This window comes from Protopterus annectens, chromosome 8.part0 (assembly GCF_019279795.1).
Source record: "Protopterus annectens isolate FY-2018-M chromosome 8.part0, PAN1.0, whole genome shotgun sequence".
Lineage (NCBI taxonomy): Eukaryota > Metazoa > Chordata > Ceratodontiformes > Protopteridae > Protopterus > Protopterus annectens.
In genome coordinates this window covers 1,410,932,767-1,410,960,273 of record NC_056741.1, presented here as the reverse complement: position 1 = coordinate 1,410,960,273, position 27,507 = coordinate 1,410,932,767, and the positions used below count along the sequence as shown (strand labels likewise).

The 27,507-nt window shown below is 42.4% G+C and overlaps 1 protein-coding gene across 2 annotated transcripts in view; it reads right to left on the bottom strand.

The window, feature by feature from the left end:
- Positions 1-27,507, bottom strand: part of ARHGEF12 (Rho guanine nucleotide exchange factor 12) — a 3,716,336-nt gene that overhangs the window by 1,596,007 nt on the left and 2,092,822 nt on the right. For both annotated transcript variants that reach the window (XM_044081016.1, XM_044081015.1), the window contains one exon: positions 1,737-1,943. In XM_044081016.1, coding sequence (XP_043936951.1) covers positions 1,737-1,943 — 207 coding nt within the window. The remainder of the gene's footprint in view (positions 1-1,736; positions 1,944-27,507) is intronic.

The following is a 27,507-nucleotide window of genomic DNA, read 5'->3' as shown; positions in this document are numbered from 1 at the left end:
CTCCCTTCTCTCTTTTGCTTATCTTTGTCCTTGGTTTTGGCTTTGTCCTGTTTCTTGGCTGAGGAAGCAGCATGAGTAGATGAAGAGGAGGCAGCTGGAAAACGAAGACCCTGTCTGTGAAGGAAGAAGGCCTTTAGCAATTAGTTTTTGTAGTCCCCTACAAGTTTGGAGAGGTCTCAAGCTAAAAATGGCACAGTTTTCACACCACCCAAGCAACAGACTCAAAAAGAATGCAGATCCTGAACCTTCATGCAGCACAGTTTTTAAAGCCCTGGCTGTCAGGCATATTGGAAATACAACTAAGAGTACAGTCGACACTACCAAAACACAGAAAAATATTGTCTAGAAATGTAAAAGTTAAAGCACATATATACATAAACACATACATAAACTATCAAATTTGGCTAGGCTTATATAGGACCTAGGGCCAATAGCCTAGTACCTACCTATGAACCTATGAAATCTAATGACTACTGCTAGAAGAAGGAAATGTCTGAAGTTATGGATAACTACTACAAACTATGTATTTTTTTTAATACTATAGCCAAGAAAAGAGCTGGAGAGAAGTATCTTGATAGGATGGCAGGTCATAGAAAAAAAAATACCTAAAGCAGCAAAGAATACACTTTTCGATGAAGAGCCTTCTCAGAACACATCTAATGCTTTGTGTGGCAAATAAGATCTGAGGTAATAAGGCGGAGTAGAGGGAATTATGGATCGGGGAGGAGTCAGAGTCCAGGATCTGTGATGCTTCAGGGACGGTGCCGAAGTCAGATCAGACAACCCATGTGTTGAATCAGATGAAAACAGACATCTGACCAATGATTAAACAAGACTAGTCCCAAGATCAATGATTTATCAAAGCTATGTCATCTTGTAAGTACCATGTTAAGACCACTTCTAAGATTTCCAGTTTACTTCAACGTCATCTAAGAAGGAATCCATCAATGATAGCAAATCAACTACCGCCCTGAGCAATATAGCAAATTGCTCAGATGTATCTATCAGACCTTTTGTGCATCACTGTAGCATGGGTTCCATTGCTCCAGTGTATTCTGGGTAATCCATAATCAGTTCTTTCAGTTAAGATTTGCTAATTTTCCCCACTGTAGAGGAGAGGATGGCTTTTCGCAGATATCATTTTTTCTCACTTCCTGCTGTCAAGAGTAAAATTCCAAGTGCCCTTTGCTTGTTCTTAGGAAACATGACTCATAAATGCTTCCTTGAACAAAACAGCCAGTGATGCTGCCAGCTTCTCTGAGAAATCTACAATACAGTTAAAAAAAATTGTTCAGTTCTAATTCATTCTCTCCACCATTCTCTCTCTCAAATTCCTGTCAAGATTCTGTCTTATGGAAACAGACCAATATTCCTTTCCTCTTATATTTGCTTCTGCTGCTCACCTGTGATGCCATACCACAGGGCTCCTTCTGTGAAACCAGAACGCATGCTGAGCAGTTATTCCTGTAAAAACAATGTTTCCACCATATGCAGTTTGACACTCATATGCAGAAAAGATAATCAGGTTTCTGGTTTAAACAACTTGCTTCCAAAACAAAGCTGCATTTTATTTTTTTAACAGATTTTAACCAAAACTGTACCTACTTTCTTTTATTTCTAAGAGTTTGTGAAATACCCTTGCCCTAGCTAGGAATTACTTTACTTCCTTATTCTCTCACAGCTTATACTTTTTTTTTTTTCGCTCACACCACTTGATACCCCATCCAACTTCTTACCAGAGTCATTCTGCTTGTTCCCTTCCTGGAGAGAAGTCAGTCCTATAGTCAACGGCAAAACTGCATTACTTGAAAAATATGACGAATCAGTGCTGTCAGTGATGGGGATACTCTGACGTGACTTCACTGTTTCTGAAGATTCAGAAATGTTAGGACTTGTCTGTGATGATTGTCTGCTGCGTCTGTGAATCTCCATTGCCCGACCAACTGCATCAGAGGGGGGAGGGGGAGACAGAAAAACATACAAAATCAATATATGAAACACAGTCATGACATATTCCACTATTCCTCATACAGTTTGTGCAGCTGAGCCACAAACCTATGGCTCTGTGATTACAACAATGGCATGTGAAATACAATGACAAATATGAAAGTATGGCAGGAACAGATTGCACAAGAGCTGTGAGGTCTATACTGATAATGGGAATTAAATCTTATATCACAAGAAAAGAGAAAGAAGGGAGCACTAGAAGGCAGATGAAAGAGGCAACAAATATGGTGGATTTTAGAAATTGGCTGTTGCAGGAAATTCATAACTATATAAATAACAATAATAGAGAAGGTACTAATCTAATGTCACGGGATGTACTGACAGTGTTCTAATACAAGTATCTGCATGGTCTTAAATCTGAACAAGGGTCCAGGATAAAAAATTGCTTAAACTACAAAGAAAATTTAAAATCCAAGTTAAATCTTCAGAAAGGAGAAAAATAATTTATAGACTTGTCTAAAAGTTGAACAAGGAGTACAAGATATTAACTCATACTCTGTTGCCCAAAAAAGGTTATGAAAATGTATTACCAGGTCAAAGATATCAGTTTTAAACTGTAGAAAATGTACAGGTAAGCCAGGAGATAATATGATGCATACTTAAGACATCTTTGAGGTTTTTAAATTAAATTATGAAAGTATTAATAAACAGGATGAAGAACATACAGACAAAGCACAATTAGATTCCTTACTAAAATATAATCAACAGTGTAAATAAGAAGTTATGTACCTACCATAACGTTCCATGTTAGTTGTCTTCTTCTCACCTTCTTTCTTGCTGGATGGGTTCGGAGCCAATCCTCGGCTCCGACTCGGCCAATACTAAAGCTCGAGAGCTATTTCCACCGGCTCGAGGCTCCCCTATATCCCACAATGCTAGGCAGTAAATACCCAGATCTCGTTTGATAGCTGAAGAATAGCAGTGCTGGTCTCCCAGAGACAGAGAAAAAAAGGGAAATCCACCTCTATAGAAAGACTACCTGTAGAACTATCAAACAGGGGCAATAGAGGTGGATGGCGCTATGAAAGATAAAAGATCCCAAGGATCCTCTCGGTCTGTCCAGGCTAGGCGGATGGAGGGTGGGACGCAAGAAAGAAGGCGAGAAGAAGACAACTAACATGGAACGTTATGGTAGGTACATAACTTCTCAATGTTAAGTTGTCAATCTCGCCTTCATTCTTGCTGGATGGGACCGCGTCCCTAGCACCCTTATCCTGGGTGGCTCATCGGAACAGACTCTTGAATACGGTGGAACCAAAGTTAGCCCAGTTTCTGGAGGCCATATCCAATTTATAATGTGAGATAAAGGTACGAGGAGAAGCCCATGTAGCTGCTTGACAGATGGAATCTATGGGCAGTCTGTATTGAAATGCTACAGATGTAGCTAACGCTCTGGTTGAATGAGCTCTAGGTCGTGATGGTAGCTTTTGGTGTCTGAGATCATAAATAAAAGAAATTAGAGGCCAGCCATCTCGAAAGTGAAATTTTGGAAACTGGAAGGCCCATCTTGCCTTCTGCATAGGATAGAAAGAGCTGGCCAGACTTCCTAAACTGTTTAGTCCTATCCAAATAATAGCGAAGCTGGCGATGGACATCTAGGAAATGTAACTTTTGTTGTGCCTTGTTGGAATAATTAGGGAAGAAAACTGGAAGGTCGATTGTCTGATTCAGATTCGCCTCAGAAGAAACCTTCGGTAAAAAGGAAGGGTTGGTCCGAAGTGACACCCTGTCTTTGTGGAAGACTAAGTATGGAGGACGACTGCAAAGAGCATGAAGTTCAGATACCCGTCAAGCAGATGAGCAATTTCAGAGAGCAGGAAGCGGCCGGTTCGAAGGGGGGGGGGGTCAAGGAGGCTAGAACCAAATTTAAGTCCCACTGAGGTGGGGGGTCTCTAATTGGGGGCTTGAGCAAAAAGATACCTTTTAGAAAGGCTTTGCAAAGTTTATGGGACATGATGCCGGAGTCTGAAAAGCCTACATGGAAATTAGATATAGCCGCCAATTGTACTCTAATAGTAGACGAAGAACCACCTGAGTGAAAAAGTTCTGCCAGGAAGTCTAGTATAGACTGGATAGGTGCAGTGAAAGGGTCTATATTATTAGTTGCTGCCCAGAAGGAAAAACGTTTCCACTTTCTATTGAAAATCCTTCTTGCAGAAGACTTGTGAGAAGCTATAAGTATGTTACGGACCGAATGGGAAATTAAAGGAAGCCTGGCTAGGGTAGGAAGCGGAGCAACCAAGCTGTGAGGTTGAGAGATGGGAGGGAGTGGTGCAGCTGACCCAATTGATGGGTCAAAAGATCTGGCACTGGATCCAGATACCAAGGCTGCTCCAACAGAAAACGGTGAAGGAACGGAAACCAATGAGGATCATGTCGACTCTCAAAGCGGTAGATTTCTGAATTGCTTGAGAGATCAGTGGAAAGGCATACAGAAGTCCCCGGGGCCAATCATGGACTAGAGCGTCCCTGGCGGGTTGACCTGGTAGGGGAGAGAGGGTGAAGAAATCATGACACTTGCTGTTTTGGGGAGTAGCAAAAAGATTGCAGCAAGGTCGGCCCCATTCCTGAAAAATTTCTTCTAGCACTGACTGTTTGAGAGACCACTCGTGTGGTATGAGTATGGCCCTGCTCAACTTATCTGCTATCACGTTGGACTTCCCGGGGATGTGCGTTGCTATCAGAAACCGCTGAGATGAGATCGCCCACTGCCAAAGTCTGAGTGCCTCTCGACACAAGGGATAAGATTTGGTTCCGCCCTGTTTGTTGATGTACCATACTACAGACATATTGTCTGTCTGAATTGCAATAGTCCCGGTGGGAAGAGAGTGCTGAAGGGCTTGCAACGCTAAAAGTACTGCTCTCATCTCCAGAACATTTATGTGCAGATGGCTTTCGAAAGGTTGCCATGTGCTTTAGACCGTCCTGCCCTGACAATGCCCCCCACCCGATCAGGAAGGCGTCCGTTGTCACCGCGGCAACCGGAGGGGGGGAAGCAAATTATCTGCCCTGAAGAACTTGAGGGGTGGTCATCCACCAAGTTAGATGCTTCTTGCATGATTGGGTCAGCAGAATAGTGTGAGACATTGGGAGCTGTTGGAAGGACCACTGAGAAAACAGCATCCACTGGAGGATTCGCATGTGAAAGCGTGCTAGAGGCAGAAGTGTAATGTCAGCTGCCATGAGACCTAAGACCTTCAAGACAAACTTGGCTTTGATCCTGTCGCATTGAAGAAGAATGTGAACATGTTTGCGGATGTCTGATGCTCTTTGCTCTGTTAGTTTCGCGGAAAGACGAATTGTGTCTAAGGTGGCGCCTATAAAGGTAATAGCCTGACAAGGCAACAAGGCAGATTTTTCGAAATTTATGGAAACGCCTAGAGCTTGACAAGTATGAATGGTGTAGTCTCTGGATACGAGAAGTTGACGACTGATGGTAGCAGTAAGGAGCCAGTCGTCCAAATATGGAAACACCTGGAATCCTTGATGTCTCAGATGAGACGTGACCACTGCCATGCATTTGGTGAACACTCGGGGGGGCTGTAGTGAGACCAAAGGGCAGGGCTCTGAACTTGCAGTGAGTGGCTCCCAGCCGGAAGCGGAGGAACCTTCTGGAGCATCTGTGCATCTTGATATGATAGTACGCATCCTGAAGGTTTATTGAGCACATCCAATTGTCCTGACCCAAGAAGGGTAGAATGGACTGAAGCGTGACCATCCGGAATTTTGTTTTGTTTACAGACTTGTTTAGTCTGCTGAGATCCAATATTGGTCTCCAGTCCCCTGTCTTTTTTGGAACCAAAAAGAATTTGGAGTAGATTCCGGATCCTTGCTGGTCTGCCGGGACTGGCTGGATAGCTCTTTTTGATAGCAGCTTTGATATTTCTAGCGCTGCTTTTCCCTTAGACCGGGTGGAACGTCTGGAAGGGGCCCTTTCGGTTGGGATGGGATGCGGACAAAGGGAATTTTGTAACCCTCGGATATAATCGACTGTACCCATTTGTCTTGAGTGAGGGAAAGCCAGGCTTTTGGATACAGTGATAATCTTCCTCCGAAGGTGGACAGTCGGGCAGCTTCTCAGGGATGCTGAAAAGGTTTGTCAAAGAGAGTCTCTCTGCTACCTTGATTCTGCGGACCCCCCCCCCCCTGCCCCTAGGGCGGCATCTATTGTTGTTCCCCCCTCTGCCACTAGAGGGGAACTGACTGCGTGCATCAGGCGAGACTCCCTAAGATTTGCGGAACCACATTCCCCCCTTCTGACCCTTGGGATATGGTCTGGATGGGGTGGAAAACCGGACTCCCACGGCAGAGAGAGTCTTGACATCCTGTTCGCACCTAGTCAACGTGTCCTTCACCTGAGGTCCAAACAACGCTGTACCATCAAAGGGGGAATTGGTGAAGGACGCCTTGAAAGGATCCGCAAAGTTACAAAGCCGCATCCGGGCGTGACGTAGTAAAGCTACACATGTGCCAGCGACCCTACTCACCCCATCGGCCGCATAAGAAAGAAGCCGCATGGAGGAGTTGCTGATCGAATTCAGGGTTGCCAGATGGGAGTTCATTTTGTCTTGAAACCCCTCAGTTGTTGGATCTTGCAAAGCATCACCCATTTCCTTGATCATATCTCTCTGAAGATGGGTGAAGTGACACAAGTAGTTCAGCGAACGCATGGCAAAGGTCGCGGAGGAGAACATACACTTACCGTACCTATCCATAGTCCTGGATTCCTTATTAGGAGGATGGATAGGTACCGAAGGATCAGCTAATTCCTTCTTAGTGGCTGCGGCCACCACCATAGCATCAACAGAGACACCCTTGGATAAGAATTCTTTGTCCTTAGGAGCTGTAATAAACTTGGACGGTCTTCGTAGGGTAGGTTCCACCGTATCAGGGGCTGTCCACGCCTTCCTTGCCACCACTTCCATGAGGGGGTCAAAGGGAGGAGATACCCAGGAGGTGGAAGGGCAAGAACCAAAAGCCTCACGGTAGACCGACTCGTCCTCTGAAGGGTTAAGGGTGGATCAGTTCCCCCTCTGTTTAAGGATCTCAAGGATGTCTGAAAAGGAGACATCCTCAGAGGAGGACCGTGGGGACCCTTCAGACTCATCCAAGTCGGTATCTGAGGTGATAGACTCGGGGGAGTCAATATGCTTCCTCTTGCATTGTTTCTTCCGAGGGGGTTCCCCTGAAGGATCAGGAGAAGCCTTGAAAGAGGAGGATATTCCCAGTGGGGAAACTTGAGACGTTGGCTCTCTACGGTCTGGGACGAGAGGGTGGGTAGAGACCATCGCAGGCACTGTAGAGGGAGGAGCTGAGGGAGCCGACCATGGAGCAAACACCGGGTCTAGCACGCTCTGCATGACCTCGAAGGCACCCCGATCAGGCAAGGCTGAAGATCCCCGCTCCGAAGAGACGAGAACTCCTCCCGGCACTGAAAGGGACAGCTCTGAGGCTGATGTCGGGGCCGAGCTCACCAGCGCCGAGGCTCCGAGAGGGAGAATGGGCTCGGACAAGGGTCCGATGCCACTCGCCCCCTCAGAGCCGATGAAGGAAGCCCGGCGCCCAGATCCCTCCAAGGAGGAGATCGGAGCCGATGACGGAGCCAGAAGTGGAAGTATCTGCTCCGACGCACCGACAGTCACGGCTCCGAGAAGCTCCGGCTCCGAACTCATGGGAATCTGAGGAGGAACTGTGGAAGGGATGGGTATAGCCACTGACCGTTGGGTAGGGCTATGCAGTATTTGGGCTAGTGCCTGGGACTTGAGAAGTCTGCTCACCACCCTCTCTAAATCATGGTCAGACAGTCTGGAGGACCGAGAGGAGTGGGACCTATGGCTCCTCTCTGATAACAGTGGAGATCCCGGGGCCGAGTGGAGAGAGCCAATGGATGGGGATCTAGACCTCTTTCTAGTAGGTGGCTCCGACAAAACTGTCGAAGCCGTCTGAGTCTCGGACTTCTCGGCTCCAGCCGGAGCCGAGATGACCATTTTAGTCTTAGAGACATCGGCTCCAGAAGAAGTCGATGTCGAGGAAGTCTTGGAGCCACCAGCAGACGGCTCCGAAGCTGGAGCCGACGCCTTGGAAGGTTTTCCTGACACAGTCTGGGTCAGGGATCCTTCAGGCTTTAATAAGCCTCGCAGTATTAATTTATTTTTGCGTTCCTGCAGAACTCTTGGACTGAAAGCATGGCAGACAGAACAAGAGTCCTGCAGGTGCAAAGGTCCCAGGCAATATACACAAGAAGTGTGACCGTCTGTCAGAGACATTTTCTGACAGCACGAGTCACACTTCTTAAACCCTGAGACCTTAGAGTCTTTAGACATCTCAAACAAAAAACTGTGAAACACAGACACACACACAGACACACCTGTTAAGAAAAAGGGGAAAAAGATCCAACCACTCCCACAAGTATGACTAAAAGGAAGGGAGGAGGGCCCGAAGGCCTAAAGAATAAAAGGGATAAACGGGAAAAACAATTAGGGGAACCCAAAGGAAACTAGGGATAGTTAACTAATAAAGTATAAGGAAAACTATTCAAAGAAAAAAATAAGGGGTTTTGAAGATTTATAACTATAAAAAGTTACTAACCTGCAGAGCCGGTAGAAACAAGCACCTCGTAGCTAAAGCGGCAAATGAGATCTGGGTATTTACCGTCTAGCATTGTGGGATATAGGGGAGCCTCGAGCCGGTGGAAATAGCTCTCGAGCTTTAGTATTGGCCGTGTCAGAGCCGAGGATCAGCTCCGAACCCATCCAGCAAGAATGAAGGCGAGATTGACAACTTAACATTGTCTAATTAACAAACCAGATATGTACATCAGGGGTATCAAATATACTAAAACTGATACCAAAGACAATTGAAGATGATCAGAGAGGTTTTACAATAAACAGAACCAACCTAAGACAATATTAAAAGAATAATTATATTAACTAATTAGGCCAACAGTAATGAAGTTGATTTAGCTATTGTTACTTAGACCTGGAAATCTTTTTAATTCAGTCAATTGGATAAGACATGCTAAAAACTCCAAGAGTATCTGGAATGCCAGATAAATGTGATGACTTAATCCAGAATACATTTTTCTTATCTGAAGCCAAGCATTTTTGTTTATCAATCAATAAAACTAACAAAAGGAGTAACACAAGGACGCTCTCTATCCCCACTGTTTGCTATAGAACCATTGGCAAACTTCAATGGATTGAATACAGATTTTTTTTAATAAACGATTACTCCAAAATGCAGCTGCACAATTGTTTGCAGGTGACATTTTTATTAACTAGAGAATATTTAAACTTAAATTCCATATAAAAATCTGCCTTAAAACTTATTTTAAGTATTTTCAGGTTTAAAAAGTAAATACTGCAAAACTATAATGTTTTACTGATCAATCAATACAGAGTCTCATTAAATGAGCTTATTTCAGACAAACGAAGAATTAAATATTTAAGGATTACTCTTACCAAGAATTTTAATGACTAGGCTAGAATTAATTACAATTACTTGAAACAACAAGTTATTTACAGAAAATTGGAAGATGTACATATTTTCTTTTTAAGACTGAATGGCACTACTTCCAAAAATCTTACAAATAAAAACAACTTCAGTGAGCCCAAGTAGGGATAAAAAAATCTCCAAAATTGTATGGCATCCTTAAAAGTCTAGAATAGCTTTCATAATCGTATCTTACCTTGAGATCAGAGGAGTCCAGCTTCTCAAACATAATTTAATCAATGGCTTCTACATTTGAAACAGTTGCTTTACGGTTGAATCAATCTCATACTCCAAATTGGAAATATTTGATGTAAATTGGGAAAACACCAAGAAAATCTACTCAAGACATTAAAATCGGACTAACATGATACTTTGCTTATCAACTAATAACATGCACCAGTGTAACACTAAACCTATTGGATCATTTAGTAGTACCGTAAAATCTTTTAGAAATTTTATTTAGATATATCATACCATCAAAAATGGAGTTCTTCAAACTTTCCCATTTCTTTCACTTTTGGCTTCACAGAAGGTTATATAACCATGAAGCTATTATGTATAAAACAGAAGGACCTACCATTTTGGCATCACTGCTGTAATATTTTAAATGATTATACAATTAAACATGATTTACACTTGTCCTTTTTCTTACCTTCATAAGCACCAAAGAACTAATCACAATTTCTGAAGGATTTAATTCAGTCAAAATAGAAGCTACGCTGTCTGTGGACATCTAGTGTAAAGTATCCTTTCTCCCCCAATGTCAGGTTCTGGAAAGCAGACAGGGGATGTATAGCTTGGCTCAAAGTAAACATGAATACCACTTTAGGCAAAAATGAATGATTAGTTCTCAAAGAAAATCTATATTTGTGGAAAACGAGATAAGGTTGACCCATCATAAGAACTAGCAACCATAACAATCTTTTTCCACAAGTCAGAGCAATCAGCAAAACAGTTTACCATGCTAAGAACCTCAAATCAGCCTAATGACCTTGTTCAAATGGAGTGAGAATAAACTTTTTCATAACAAACTTAAGTTCCCAAGGAAGAGCCCACTGTTTTATAGTTGGATGTGTTTGCAGAACCCCTTTCAATAACATTTTGACAGGACTACAATCTGTGCTGGAGATGGAAGTGAAAATGAAAAATTTCATTTTCTGGTGAATGACTGGGCATTTTGGGCAGACCGGTGAATCTGGGCATTTTGAGGCAATGTTACAACTACCTCATGTACACAGACAACCCCCCCTCCTACTACCAAACACTAATACATGCGAGAGATGCAGTTATACAGCCAAACTAGAGGCTAAGCTCTCTCAACCCAAGACTAGATCAGACAGTCAAGAGGAGAAGGGAAATACTTGCATCACACCACCAGTCCTACATAGACCCATTAAACCAGCACCTGCAAAAAACACACAAATACATGGAAACATACTCAGAGGCTCTAAATAAAAATCTGCAAAACCAAAAGAGACCTCCAAAGCAAACATCCAAGCAACCTCCACCCCCCAACACAAACCATGAAACACATACTTCACAAAACCAGTGTGCCATGCAATCACAGCCCTTAAGGGAAAATAACATACCCAACATACTAGTAATAGGTGACTATTAATCAGGCACACAGACGTCCCACTCACTAGGCTGAATAAGGAGAAGGTTACTGTTAGCTGCCTGTCGGGTGCCAGGATCCGCCACATAACACAAGCACTCGGGTCACTCCAGAACAAGTACAAATATGACTCTGTCATTGTCCATGTTGGTGTGAATGACCTGAGCCGTACCTACCTCCCTAGAACTACATGAAAAGAGACATGGAAGAGCTCTCTGATCACCTAGCCCAGGCTGGTATGACCCTGACCCTGAGTAGCATCCTGCCCTCACCAAGAATGATACCACGGTATAAAGAAAAAATTCTTGATTTCAACAATGGCATAAGTTTCTGGTGTCATTCAAAGGGGATCCAGTGTCTGTCCGCCTGGGATGACATGCTCGACAAGCCACGCTGCTTCACTAGAGATGGCTTGCACCTGTCACCCTTAGGCTTTTGAATACTTGCCAAGGCTCTTGCCATCCCCATAGTGCCTTTTTTAGGCAAGGCTCAAAAGACAAACACACCACCGTAAATAGTACAAGTAACAAAAAAACTGAGGGTAATGCTACTCAATGCCAGAAGTCTAAACCTCAAAATGCACGCACTAGAGGCACTCCTCAGTATGGAGAAAAATCGATATATGTGCAGTAACAGAAACCTGGTTTAAGGCTCCAGAGAGCACCCCAGCACTACCAGGCAACAACTCATACCATACATTTTGGCCACAGAACCCAAACCGAAATACAAAAGGCAGGGGCATATCCATATTCATCAAGGATACCCACACCTCCAGGTTAGTGGCACAGCAGGATGCTTCAGAGATCATCCACTTGCAACTAACAATGGGCAAAACTGCAATTCAAATTGTAGCTTGCTACAGATCGCAGGTGTCCCAGGACCCCCTTTCCGCGTTTCTGGAAACACTGGGAAACATAAAGGTCCTACCCAACACCCTAATATTGGGTTATTTCAATTACCCAAACATTAACTGGGAGAACTACTCAAGTACCAACTCCCCTGCCCAACTTTTCCTAGAATTTATAAACTCAAACGCCCTGGTTCAACTGGTCAACACTCCCACCAGAGGTGACAGCATATTGGACCTGGTCATCACCAACATGGGCGACCGGTGTTCCACACCAGAGGTCAACCCCTCACTGGTTAGATCTAACCATAAACAAATCACTTTGGATATCCATATTCCGCCCCCACCCCCGGACAAGAAAGCCACTATGAAAAACTTTTCAAAAGCAAACTTCACGTTACTTAAGACCGAGGTGGAAAGTTTCAAAGCCCCCATGCTGAAGGAAAACACTGTCCAAGCTGCAAAATCCTTTACTAATGCATTCTATGGCCAGCTACAAGAATGCATGGATCGTGCCATCCCAAGCAAAACCAAGACTCACTCATCCAAGAAAAGGAAACCAGTCTGGTGGACTCCTGCCATAAACAAGCTATACAATAGGAGGAGGAAACTAGTACAAAAAAAGAGTAAAATCCCAGGAAGGGAGGACATCCCTGATCTGTATCAGCAAGAAACTACGATCCCTCATAAAATCATCCAAGGCAAGCTTTGAAAGAAAAATTACCAAGGACTCCAAAGATAACCATAAGGCATTCTTTAGCTATGTCAAGAATCTAAGTGGCAATGCTCAGATCTGCTCGGAGTTAGTGCAGAATGGCACAAAATACACTGAATTGACCAATATCGCCAACATCCTGGCAGACAGGTTCAGCGCAAACTTCACCCCCCTCTCACCCCCAAAAGGGCCCATAACCATACCAGAAGAATGTATAGTCCCTGAAATCACAGACACTCAGGTTAAAACAGCCCTCCCCAAAGCCAAAAACACAGCATCAATGGGACCGGACGGTGTCCCAGGCTGCGTCCTACACGAACTCAAAGACGAACTAACCCCTCACCCAAACACACTGTTCAAACTCAGCCTCTCCACAGGCTACATACCCATAGAGTGACGCACAGCAATGGTTATTCCGCTCCACAAAGGTGGAGCCACAACAGACCCCAGGAACTATCGCCCTATAAGCCTGACTAGCTTGGTCTGCAAGGGTATGGAGTGCATAATCATGGAACTCATTAACAGAGACCCTGGGAACCTCCAAACACTGGAGCCTACCCAGTTTGGCTTTAAGGGCGGATCATGCCTCCTAAGCCTGGTGGACTTCTTTGAGACAGTTACCAAGGCTATAGACAAGCAAAAGGTGGAACATACAGCCTACCTACACCTTGCTAAGGCCTTTGACACCATTCCCCATTCTGGTATTATAGACAAGCTCACTAGCCTGAACATAAACCCCTACATCACAAGATGGGTTGCCAACTGGCTCATGGACAGAACCCACATGGTGAGAGTTGCAGGTGCTAGGTCCGATTCTAAACCGGTTACAAGTGGCGTTCCCCAGGGCTCAGTCCTAGGACCCCTCCTGTTCGGCATATACTTCTCAGAGGTACAGGCAAGCACAGGAGGACTATGGCTGACCAAGTTCACAGATGACTGCAAACTAGGGGCTACAACTGACTCTCCGGCTGACACAGACATCCTCCAAAAGGTTCTCACTGAGACGGATACCTGGTGTCAAAATCGTGGCCTCAAGCTAAATGTCAAAAAGTGCATAGTCATCTCCTTTGGAAAAAACAAAGTACCCACAAACTACCACATAGGTGGTAGTCCCCTAAATAAGGAAAACGTAATAAGGGATCTGGGGACCCAAGTAGATAGTAATCTCACCTTTGATAATCACATTGCCAAAGTGGCTAGAAAATCCTTCTACGTGGCCCACCTAATCACAAAAGGGTTCGCATCCAGATCAAAAGAGGTCATTGTGACCCTCTACTCATCACTCATCAGACCCATCTTAGAGGACAACGCCCCTTTTGGGATGTACCTTACAAGACACCTGCAACAGCTGGAAAGACCACAGAAGTACCTCACCAAGAGGATCAATGGCCTCAAACAGATGCCCTATTCAGCTCGACTGAAGAAAATCCAGTTGTACTCTGTTGCATACCGCCTACTCAGACATGATCTCTGCCTGACATACAAGGCCATGTCCAACCCAGAATTGATGGATATGCTCCACCTAAAGAAAACCTTATCCCCTCGAGCCACATGCTCTAGGGATCTAAACCTCACCACAACAATAAACAGGATGTGCAGGAGGGATAGATTCCTGTCCCAGAGACTACCCATGCTTTGGAACAAGATCCCAATCTACATTAGGCAGAGCTCCTCGCTAACACTCTTCAAAAGAAACCTTGATGAGTAGATGGGAAACAAAGTTTACCTCTGGGATCACTTCAGCGGCTCTGCTGGACAGAGGCACAGGGAACTAATCTAAGGGGGTGGCGAAAGCCAACACATTCTGGCTAGGCTTATAAATGCCTTAGGGCAGATAGCCTAGAGAATGCAATCATGCAAACCTTCTTATAACAGTTCCAGTACACCTGCCCTGAAAGAGGCATCAGATGATTCATAAATGCACTTCAAAGAATGTTTGGTCACTTGAAATACAGAAGCAATAAGGGTACATTAGAGGAGATTTCCCCCTCAGTAGAGGGAAAAACTAGCTATAATGTTTCATATATTCTCAAATAAAGCAGCCAGAAACCCTAACATGTGAGCTTAACAATTAAGAATTCTAAAAATCGGTGCAGCAGAAGTATACACTTTTCCCCCAAGTCTAACAGAGGCTATCCTGACCTTGGATGGTTTAACATTTACCAAATGATTACTGCAACAGGATTTGCCAAGGAAATCACTGCAGAATCAGATCTGTGATTAGAAAACAAATATAGTATTTGAAGGCTGCGGAACTTTATACAATCTATTAGCCTTTTTAGGGACTGCAGGCTGACTATTGTGCATGCTACATGCTATAACAAAACATCCTTCATAGCTAGACCAACAGGGGGAACAGGAGTGGGTTAAGGAAATTTCAGTTGTAAAAATAGCACTATGTTCCACTAAAAACCGCTTCATCTGAGATATGGTTTCAGAACAAAAAATTCTTCCAAGAGACAAACAAAATAATTTACCATAGGACAAAAAACAGAATTTGTTCCCTCACAAATATTTCCCTGTTCATCACAATAGGAATCTTTGAAAAATAAGGAATTCCTTTTTCTCTTAGAAGTAAACTCAGAATTGGAGGGGTTAAGAGCCTGTGCTAAGCCCAGTAACTCTTATGTGTCTAAAGTAAGCAAGACAGGAGAAGATAAATGTTTAGTTTTTTGCTTTTTAGCAATAACTACTACAGAAGCAGACCAACTCCAGTCAGAATCATCTTAGAGAAAAGGCATTCCAGTCTCCAAAACCAAGTGAGTTTCTTGCATGCCACTAAGGAGACCCCTACAGCTGCAGAGCATGTGTCAAACCCCTAATCCATGGTGGCTGAAGGGACTACACCAAAGGAAACCAAGGAAAATAACTGGTCTGAGGAAACAGACATGTCCACGAAAGTCACTCATCTGCAGCTGAGGCAAAATCATAGCCAACTGAAGGGGGGCAATGGCTGTCTGGAAATTTTCTTCTTTTTGTGGCAGGAGGAATAAGACCTGATGAACACGTAGGCTGTTCCACTGTAAAGATGAGAATGAAGCCAGAAGTTCCGCTACCAATGACAGCAACAGTAAAAAGTTAAGTATCAAAAAACTAATGTTTACCATAAAACACCATGACCACCACTACATACACTTTACCCTACCCCCTAAACAGTTTAAAAAAAGGAGGGGAAGCAACAACATCTTGGAAGAAAGCTGTGGTGGTTGTATTACCCAGAAATGGTAAAAGAACCATCAAAGCCAGCTTTATGTAGACCCTTTTTAATTTTAAACCATGACTTTAAAGGTATACTAGCTAAAAGAATGGCAACTGTATTGTTCTAATTGACAAATATGAATCAATGTGGTTTTGTGGAGAGGAAGCAATCATCTGACAACATTAACAATTACAATGCTGATCTAGAGGGAAGCAGAATGTTAGAAAATACCACTGTTGTTGCTGGGTCTTGATGCAGACAAAGCACTGAACACAGTAAGCTGGAATTTTGTAAAGCATTTGTATTCCCTGATACAATAAGGTTAATTAGGAGGATATATGAAGGATCTGTGGCAAGAAATAAAGTGGGAGGGTTCCTCTTTGACAAGTTATGCTTGAACAGAAGAACCTGGCAAGGGTGCCCTCTTTCTCCTTTGTTATACATTTTACATTTACAGCCATTGGAAAACAAAAAAAAAACTTAAGACACTCAGAAATTCAAGGATATAACTGGTATGATAGTCGAGAAAAGTTGGCTTTATTTGCAGATGATATTATTTTCTGGAACATTTTGATACAGTTTCATGGTCAAAAATTTGTACCCACACATGAAGCGGCCCAGCAATATCTATATTAAGATGAACTACTTAAAAGTACAGATTAAAATGGCTTCTGTTATTTCAACTTAGGATATGTGGAAGAGAATAAAAAACACACAGTAGAGAGTTGATTATCCGAACACTGATTATCTGAAATTTCAACTATCTGAACGCAGCCTTCCAAAGTTTTCGGGTAGGAAATATAAAGTCTGAATATGTACACATTATACGCATTCGCCTGCACATATTTTTTTTAGCTTGAAGCCCACTTTTGTGTGAAAAATATTCTTTATTGTCCACTGGAATCTCTGAATGGTTGAAAAGTGTATCCCCTGCATGCAAAAAAAAAAAAAAAAAAAAAAAAAAAAGATTTTAGAAGTATTTTATCTGGTTCATTGTATTTTTGATTATCCAAACTACTCTAGGTCCCAATTAGCTCAGATAATCGACTCTCTACTTTAACACAAAAACTGTGAAACTGGAAGCTCTTGTATATGGCTATGGACAGTAAGATGCAATCAGTGAAAATGTTTTTCGTCCTTTTAGTTTTACATACAGACCAGACATATTTTTATCAACCAGAGGAGAAGGTGTGAACAATAAACAGTTGAAGGAATTTATTGAGGAGAGGACAAGAGTTGAGTGGGATAAGTAGACCCTTCCAATAAAACAAGGTGGATTAGGATTACGTGATTTGAAGGTATATTTTAGAGTTACACGGTAAGACTTACATTTTATATATATATATTACATATATATATATATATATATTTATAACATATATATATATATATATATATATATATATATATATATATATGCTTGTATGTATATAAATACAAGCAGAATGTTGTAATTCAAAGTGGAAAGGGATGATGATGAAGCAGGGGGAAGTTCAAGAAATAAGGAGAGTTGTATGTTGGATGCAGATCCTTAAGGAGGAGCATTACAATCATACAGAATGTTAGTCAAAGCAGCAGAAAGTACTCCAACAAAAAAGCCAAACAAGATTTTGCTGACAGGGATGACTGGAAGTAGGAGTACAGAAAAACAAGCAAGAGGGGGGCTGGAAAACTGGCAAAAGGAACCAATGTATTGGGAGCAGACAACTAGAAAGGGGAAAGTAATAAGAGTGGAATGAGGCCAAGATGACATTTTGACAGCAGACTAGAGGCTGCCTTCCTTACCAAGGATTGTTATTAGACTACAGGCAAACAGAAAAGGATAGAGGAGTCATAAGTGAAATACTTGTTCTGGTAGAGTTTTTAATTGAATCTAGATCAGAACCTAGTGTTAAAAAAGAGATAATTTTAGGACATATAAAATACTGCACAATAACTATAAGAATCAATCACAGGAATTTTGAAAAGGTAGACTGGAAAAGCCATTTACAATGGAAGAATGGGAAGACTTATGCATTGCTTAAAATATACAACAAAGTCCAAAAGATTTAGGATTTTTTCTTGGAAGTGTTTGTATACATATTTTTATAATCTCAAGAAAACTTCATAGAATTTTTCCTCAGGTAGATAGCAAATGTTGGATGAGTGATGGTGCTAAAGAGGTAGCTGGGAAAGTACAGTTGTGTACACTTACCATAAATGTAGATGTTCGAGTGTATTCACTGTTGCAGTCATTACATTTGGTTAATCTGCTGGCAGGTTGCCCTCAGTCGACCTGATTAACAAAGTCTTGGGTCCTGCATCGGTTGCTGTCCCTTCTTCCATGACGTCAAGTCGTCAAGGGTATAAAACATGCATCCGACACCATTACAACAGTTTTTCTTGCCCCAGATGTCAGGTGCCCCCTAATGGGGAGCAAATAAAATTAAAAACACAAAAATATACCTCCAACCAAAATCAAATACACCAAAAAGGCTTTTAAGCATAGAAAAGAAAGCAGAGGCATAGCCAAATAAAAGTAGGGGGCTGGAGGGAGGGTAACCAGGACTGCAACAATGAATACACTCTAATATCTACATTTATGGTAAGTGTACACAACTGTACTATGTTCTTTGTGTTTCACTGTTGCAGTCATTACATTTGGGTAGATTCCCAAAGGTATGGCTGGGAGGAGGAGTTTACACAGCATTAGGGCCAGCTATAAGACCCTGCAAGACAGCAGTGGCAAAACCAGCTCTGGATTTGGAGAAATTTGGTAAATGATGATGCTTGGTGAAAGTATGTACAGAACTCCAGGTAGCAGCTTCTAGAATATCCCTGAGAGGAACACCTCTGAGAAAAGCTGCAGAAGTAGATGCAGCCCTGGTGGAGTGAGATCTGATCCCCTGCGGGATAGGTTTTCCATGGTGCTTATAGCAGAAATGAATACAATGGGCTTATCCATTTAGAAATGGTTTGTTTTGAAATGACCTTCCCCTCTGCCCCAGCTGCAAATGCTACCAGCAAATGTTCAGATTTTCTTTGAGATTTAGTCCTGTCCAAGTAGAATCTAAGTTGTCTGTGCACATCCACAAAATGCAGAATCCGTTCCCCTTTGTTCTGTGGATTGGGAAAGAAGGTTGGCAAATGAATGGACTGATAAAGAGCCACACTGGAAACCACCTTGGGCATGAAGGATGGATTGGTCCTCAGAGATACCCTGTCTGCATGAAAGATGATGAAAGGCTCCACTGCCATAAGGGCCTGTAATTCAGATATTCTTCTAGCTGAAGTGATTGCTAAAAGGAAGGCTGTTTTCCAAGAAAGAATTTTTAAATCTGCAGTAGCAGCTGGCTCGAAAGGAGGCAGAGTGAGCTTCTCCAAAACAAGGTCCCAGGCAGGGGTAGGAGCTTTCCTGGATGGTCTCAAGTTCTTTGCCCCTCTGAGATACTGCTTGAGCAGGGGATGAGAGATGAGGGGTGGTTCTGTATCATATGAGCTGAAATAGCTGAAGCATGGATTTTAATAGAGGAAAAAGACAGGTCCTTGTGAAGCATCTCAGTTAAGTATTGCAAAATCTGAGGTAAACTGGGCGCTGCTGTGCTCATCCATAAAGATTGGTTACAGGCACAGAATCTTTTCCATTTGTCAGCATAAGATTTTATAGTACTAGGTCTTCTCGCCTCCAAGATGACATCCATCACAGGTTTGCTGAGGGATGATAAGGGTGAGTTTAAGTGATTAGCCAGGCTGCAAGGTTCAATGTTGGAAGCTGAGGGTGCAGAATTTGGTTCTACTGCTGAGACAGCAAGGAAGGGGTCTGAGGCAGGTGCCATGGAGATATTTGCGACACACTGTGTAGGAGTGGGTACCAGTGTTGGCGTGGCCAGTCTGGAGCAATCAAAATCATTCTTGGTTTGTCCTGTTTGACCTTTAGCAGAACTTTGGAGAGCAGAGGCAGAGGGGGAAAGGTGTAGACTGATGGGTTTTTTCAGCTGAAGGACAGAGCATCCACTTTCCAGGCTTCTTTGTGGGGAGTCCTTGTGCAAAACTTGTCCAACTGGTAGTTCTGGGGGGAGGCAAATAGAACTATGTCTGGGCTCCCCCATTTGCTTGTCAACATGTTGAAAATCCATGGTGCCAGTTTCCACTCATGTGGGTCCATGTGATTTCTGCTTTGTCCGTCTGCCAGTGTATTCAATTTTCCTGGCAGGAATTGAGCTTGTAGGTGCACTTGGTAGCTCAAGGCTGTGTTCTACAGTGACATGGCTAGTCTGCATAGGGGGTAAGAATGTGTACCCCCCCCCCCCTTGTTTATGTACCACATAACCGTGGTGTTGTCCATCTCTACCATTAGTTGCCCTGGATGAATGTAGTCCTTGAAGGCTGTCAGAGCATTCTGTACAGCTAGCATTTCTTTTTGATTGATAAGTAGGTGTATTTGATTTGGGTTCCATTTGCTTTGCCCTGAATGCACTTCCCTGCCAGGTGAGCCCCTCATGCATAGTCTGATGCATCTGTAATTAGGGTTTGGGCGGCAGAGGGTAGTGAGAATGGCAGCCCCTTCTTTTGGTGGCAGGCCTCTGCCCACCAGAGGAATTCCAGGCGCAGGCAAGGTATGACAGGAATCACTGTTTCCAGGCTGTGACAATGTTGACTCCATAGACTTTTTAAGTACCACTGTAGTTTTCTCATATGCAGTCTTGAATATGGAATTAGAATAATGCAGGAGGCCATGAACCCCAAGGCTTGCAGTATTTGTCTTGCAGATAGCAAGGTTTTTGTGGCCACTCGTTTGAAGTAAGTTACCAAATGAAATTGCTTCTCTGGCGTGAGGAAAGCCATCTGGGCAGTTGTATTCAAGCTTGCACCCAAATGTAATCTGTTAAGAGGGTACAAGTTGTGATTTCTTTTCATTTATGGTGTACCCCAGACAAGTTAGAACCCTTTTTACAAACGCTAGATGATTTAGAAGTATGCCCTGGTTTTCTGCCTGAATTAGACAATCGTCCAGGTAAGGATATATTTGAATATTTCTTTGCCTGCAAAATGCAATAACTGTAACCAGGCACTTTGTGAATAACCAGGGCGCAGTAGACAAGCCAAAGGGCAGTGCATAGAACTGATAATGCAAGTAGCCTGCTTTGAAGCGTAGGTATCTTCTGCAAGATTCCCTGATTAGGATGTGCAGGTATGCTTCTTTTAAATCTAGAGTTGCCAACCAGGCATCTTTGCCTAGCATAGGAATTAACTGGTGAAGAGTCAGCGTCTTGCATTTTGGAATATCCAGAAAGGTGTTTAGAGTAGACAGGTCCAGAATTGGACACCATGATTTGTCTTTTCTGGGTACTAGAAAGAGACTGGAATAGAAACCTTGCCCCTTTTCCTCTTCTGGTACTGGTTGAATAGCCCCCATGTTTAAGAGGGAAAGTACTTGTTTTTGAGCCTCTGCCCACTGATTTGGGGGCAGGTCTGGCCACTTGTTTGGTGTTGGCAATGTGTGGAAATGAAATCTGTATCCCTGGGACACTATATTTAAAACCCATTTGTCCTGGGTTATGAGTTCCAAGTTCTTTCCATGAACAGCAATCTTCCCCCCAAAGTGGCAGCTAAAAGGTAAGTGCTTGGTAATTTTAAAAGGAAGTCATTGAGACTGTTTACCATACGGGGGTGTCTTGTTATTTCCAGATTTGGAAGTGGAGGCCCCCATTGCTTAGTTCTGAGAGTCCCCTGGGACTGAAACCTGATGCTTTTGGTGTGTCTGGGTTTGGCTTGAGAGGATCTGGAAGGAGCTGGAAAATACCATTTCTTAGTAGGCCAGTGCCTACTAAATCCTGGAGGTTGCACTTGTAAGAAATCTTTAACAGTTTGCATAGATTTAGCTTTATCTTCCATCTTTTTTAGAACTTCTTCAGCCGTACTGCCAAACAGACCGTCCTAATTTAAAGAAGCATCCAACAATTTTGCTTTAACATGATCAGGCAAAGATTGCTCCTTAAGCCAAGCATGCCTTCTAAGCACAGACCCAGTAACAGCAGCCCTGCAGGAGGCCTCTAAAGAATCAAAACCACACTGCAAAGTATGTTTTCCAACTTGTTCAGAAGAATGCAATAAATCCTGTAAATCTTTATTTTCCACACAGTCAGGAATCAACATCATTTTCTGTTTAAGCAGTCCAATAATATGCTGTTGATATTTTAACATATGAAATTGGCAGTTTAAAGCCCTGATTGCCAAGGCTGCAGAAGTATAAACCTTCTTACCCCATTTATCCAGCGTCCTGGAGTCTCTATCAGAAGGGGTAGGATTTTTAGCAGTAGAAGCCTTAATGTCCTTGGGCCCCTGAGAAATGGTTTCTGGATCTGCAACAGGATTTTTGAAAAGGAACTTGTGGGACTCAGGAACCCTGTAGTATCTGTCAGGTTTACTAGGAGCCAGAGGCAGGGAATCAGGGGCCATACTGGATTCCGAAAACACATCAACAATGTCTAGTACAGGAGGTATAGCCAAGGGCCTATGCTGAGGTAGGAGGAGGAAATTCCTAAGCCTCTTTTTTGAATTAGAACATTCCTGACTTTCCCAGTGGAAATGCTCCCTTAAGGTATGTAAAGTTTCCCCAAAAGAAAAATCCTCAGGAGGGGAAGCAGAGGGGGAAATGGAATCCTCTGCATCAGAATCCTCATAAGTAGGTATGGACAAATCAAGGTCATTAGAAGAATCAGAAGAAACAGAAACCTGATCAGAATAATCATAATCAAGCTCGGCCCTAGGCCTCTTAGAGGGCGGGGGTTGACCACCCCTGATTAGAGTAATTAGATCTTCAGCCATTTTGATAATTTGTTTTTTAGGCATAGGGGCCTGAACATGTGGCCTGGGCGTCGTCTTTTTCAGATGTAGATCGAGATTTAGGCCTTAGTAATGAAGGTGGAGTTGATTTAAAATGCAAGTCTGTAGGCCTGAATACACCCTCAGAAGCCGGTGCCTGCACAGCGACTCCAGATCCATTCAAGGTAGAGTCATCCGCAGGTTTCATAGGTGAAGCCTCTCGCGGCATACCGGACTCCGAATGGGTCTCAGTAGAGGCCTGCGAATCTGAAGTAGCAGGTATCAGGGGCTGCGAAAGCACTGCACTGAGTACTGGCGACTGGCTTAGGAGAAGAGTCATCGGCAGTTTTGGACCTCGGCGGCCTCTGCCTTTGCCTTTGTGTTTTTTCGGAATCCCAGTAGTCGGATGGCTAACCAACAACATTTCTGGATAATTAAACAGAGAACCAAAAAATTTAGAGGCAAAAATGAATTGAGGACAGATAGTGCGCTGATTAAATAAAGCACAAAACTGACAGCAAGGTACATCGTGGTCAGGGCCTAGGCAATGAATACAGTACGAATGAAAATCTTTGCGACGTATTTGCTTTCCACAAGTAATGCAATTATTAATTTTTACTGACATCAGTAAAGAGCAAGAAAAAGTTTCCCCAATGGGGTACTTGGCTTTAAGTTGAAGACTTCAGTTCTGAAACTCGAAAACGAAAATTTCAGGAGTCGGCCGACCGGCACTTGCGTACTACTTCTGCTTCAGGCACCACATGGTAAGAAAGACTGATGTAATGGCGTCGGATGCATGTTTTATATCCTTAACGACCTGACGTCATGGAAGAAGGGACAGCAACTGACGCAGGACCCAAGACTTTGTTAATCAGGCCAACTGAGGGCAACCTGCCAGCAGATTACCCAAATGTAATGACTGCAACAGTGAAACATGAAGAACATCCTTGTGTTTTTGGAGTGCAACAAGATGGCATATTTTTAAAAAATTCCCTACACAGTACTCTGTCAGAAATATTGGGTGAGTAAATGGCTGTAGCTAAGGAAATGATTCTTTTCAGCTGTGACACAGGCTCTGAATTGCCTAGACATAGTACGGCCTTACTAAATTTAATTCCTTTGACTGCCAGAAAAGCAATAACTAGAAAATGGAAATTAAAGTCTAAATATTATAAAAGAGATAAAAGCACTGGAAGATGAATCTTTAAAAAATGAAAGGAGCAAATTACATAGATGTAAATGGAAATTATGGAAACAATGCATACAGAACAATGTTCAGGAGGAGGGGGAATGAGAGGTTTAAGGGAAGGCAGACATTGAGCATATTATGTAATGGTAGACTAATGAAAGTTACAAAGGAAGAAAAGATATGCAATGTTTGTTTGTTTGTGTCTTTTGGCTTTTCCTGTTAGGGGTCGCCACAGTGGAACTCCGGTCCGCTAATGACTGCCAGTAGAGTTTTACGTGCTGGCTTGCCGGACCTAACGTACAACCTTCAACAAAGGAATGCCCGTTCATGCATGTCGCCACACAGAAGACGCTCTAGCTAAGAATCGAACGGGCAACGTCTAACTGTGAGGCGACAACGCTACCGCAGCACCACCACCGCAAGAAAAGATATGCAATGTATAATGTAAAAACGGAAAAATGTTACTATGGTTTGATTTCTTCACTGTTAGTATTTGTTTGCCTATGTCTTGTATGACAAATTAAATAAATGTGTTAAAAAAAAATCTGAATTTCACCTTCCATGGTATATCTTGTCTGTTGCTAGGAAAACTTTAACAAAGAACTGGAAAAGGGAAATTATGATGACTGCTGTGTCAAAATGAAGTCAGTACAATCAATTTAAGAACAAATAAAATTAAAATTACTGTAATTTAAGAACACTGGACATAATCTTTATTAAAATCCAAATATCTGGTGTAGTGCGAACAACAGAAGACCAGGAACCAAATAGGAAACGCACCAAACAAGCCCGTATATGAAATCCATTTATTGCAGTAGAAACACACCAAGATTAAACACTTTCGTCTTTCACATAGACCATTGCCAACATTATCTTTATTGCTTGACAAACACCTGAATAACTCTTTAGGCTGAGTTCTCATTATAAAGTATAAAACTGATCTATTTCTATTTTACTTAATGCATCACCCATTTGACTTCTGTAAATAAATTGTATAATTAAAAGTTATATTTGTTAGCTTTTTTTTTTTTTCATATTTATATAATGCTGAAAATTAAAATTATTTGAATATATTGTGATCTCTTGTTTATCAACAACTTTTAAAAACAAATAATTAGAGGTATGTTGTGAAAGTAAAGAAAATAAAAGGAATTAGAGAGAAACATTCTTAGAGGAAGTTGTAAAGGTTGGTGGGAACCATTTATGAACTGAAAAGACTGAACCTGAAGGGTATAGTGGTGCAGTAGTTAGTGCTGATGCTTTGCAGCACTCAATTTTCCAGTTTGCTTCCCAGCAGGGATGCTTTCTGTGCAAAGTCCATATGTACCAAGTTTCTCTGTGATTTGTCATCTGCTGTGGATTACACAGAAAATCCAAATATATGAACTTGATAGCCTTCAAATTATTCATAGGTGTCCATGCAATGTGCAAGTGTGTGTGTGTCTCCTGTGACATACTGAATTCTTGTTTAGGATTACACCGTCTGCCTTCTACCCATTGAGCGGTACAACAGACGTCTGCTCCCATATAACTGTAAAATTAATTTTGTGGGTAGGGCGGAATTACAGGAGGAATTAATGAAAAAACTCAGTAGATGGAAGACAGAACACAAGTTTTTTCAGGTGCTTGTTTTTGCCAGGCTGTGGAGTGGAGATTCATCACTGGAACAAAGCAGAAATTCTCTAAGACTCCAAGAGCAGAAAAAGTTATTTCTTGCATTTATTTCATTAAATTGCACTTAACGCTTTTAATTGTGCTATACAGCTAATCTACTACATTTTGCACTGTTATAAAGCTGTTCTTACTGTTCCACTGCATTTGTGTACTGTTTTAACTGTAATTTTCATTGCTAGTGTTTCATTACTGTAGCAGCATTTTTACCGAATTACTTAACTGCAAACTTCTTCATACTGAGAGTTGTATTTTCTGTTTGTGAGTGCAGTTTCTGTGCTTTTCTGTGCATTTATTGTGGGGTTTCTGTGTTCTAGTCAGGTAGCACAGTCTGGATAGAGGCCTGTTGTTATCCAGGCCTGGTTGTTTTGTTTGAGTTTCCTGTGTTTCTGGCAGCCATCTTCTGCTGAAAAAGAACACAGAGCTAATCAGAGGAGGGGGCTCAATGCTGTTTTTCTGCTGTGATGAACATTTGTGTAGTGTTTTCTACCTAGAATAGTGTAGCTAGTAGCTGTAATAGTTCCCCCCTCCCTATTGGTGTCTTTTTGTTATACTTGATGGCTTTGCAGTTGCCCGTCCCTACTGTAAATTTGATCTGGGACACTCCTCCCAGTTAGCTCATTCTACCTAACACAGAGAGAGCATTTGAGAAGGGAGCACTATGAGCACTATTGGGTGTTGTATCATACTGATAAAGGTTTTTTGGCCAAAACCGGTCTGTATGAAGACTTAAAGTCTTTGGATTTCTAAAAATGGATTAAGACTTAATAAAGTCTTGATTCTGTGTGTGGTGCTGGTTGTTTTTTTTTTGGAATTGTGAAACATTTCAGAAGGCCAACCCACTTAGGTTCTAAACCTTGAAATATCTTCTGTTCTTCCCTTCTCCCTTTTCACTTAACTAAAAAAAAAAAAAACTTTGCTAGAAGCTTTGTATTCTGACAGAGTATGCTTTTCAGCTGATAAGTACATTTTTTGGCACTTTTTAACTGTTCAGAATTGAATAAAACAACAACTGAATTCAGCTCAGAATACAGCTTGAATTTATTTAAACTGTATTTGCTTTAATATTGCTACACACTCAAGTGTGCTAGCTTGCACTGCACATGAATTGTTTTTAAGTGTTGTTTTAGCTGCTTTTCAGTATATAATAAAAAAAAATCTAAGCTTATTTTCTGCCTTTCCTGTAACTAATCTAGTCCAGAAACAGATTTGCCATATCTAGGACTGTTTGTAAGCTTCTGAGCCCCCCCCCCCAGCCTTTCTGTGCTGGAGGGAAGCCTTCAAGCTTATCAGTGGGAGTGGTAAGCACTAGGTAGCCTATCTACCCACAAGAGGAGTGGTTTCTGGCCCAGAAATTGTAGTTTATTGGCCGTTTGGGCAGTTTTTTCATCTCTTTCAACTTTGTGGTTTAAAAGCCCGCATTTGCACTTGTTTCCCGTCTTCCTGTAACTAGTCTATTCCAGATACAGATTTGCTGTATCCAGGACTGTTTGTAAGCTTCTGAGCGATGCCAAAGTCTGCTCTTCAATTTTTCCCTTAGATCTGCTAGTTCTCTCCTCTTCTGCACTTTTACTAGCTTATTAGTCTACCACTTTACCAGACTTCTTGTAGCAATTATTGTAGCACACAAAAGTGCTACCAGGACTAAACGTTCTACAAGAAAACAGCTCCAGTACTTGTTATTAATGCCCACCCCTCCAGGCATGTCTAAATGTCACAGTTCCCTGTTAACCTGGTGAACTTGGGCATCCTGAGGCAATGTATTAACTGCCTCATATACACTGACAACCCTCTCCTCTTACATCCCAACACTCAGACTTACGAGATATGCACTTGTATATCCAAATTGGAAGCCACGCACTCTCCAGCCAAGACCGGAATAGCTGGTCAAGAGGAGAAGATCAACACTTGCACCACACCACATGGAACACATAGCCCTCCAGAACACACACCAGCACTTTCTTCACAT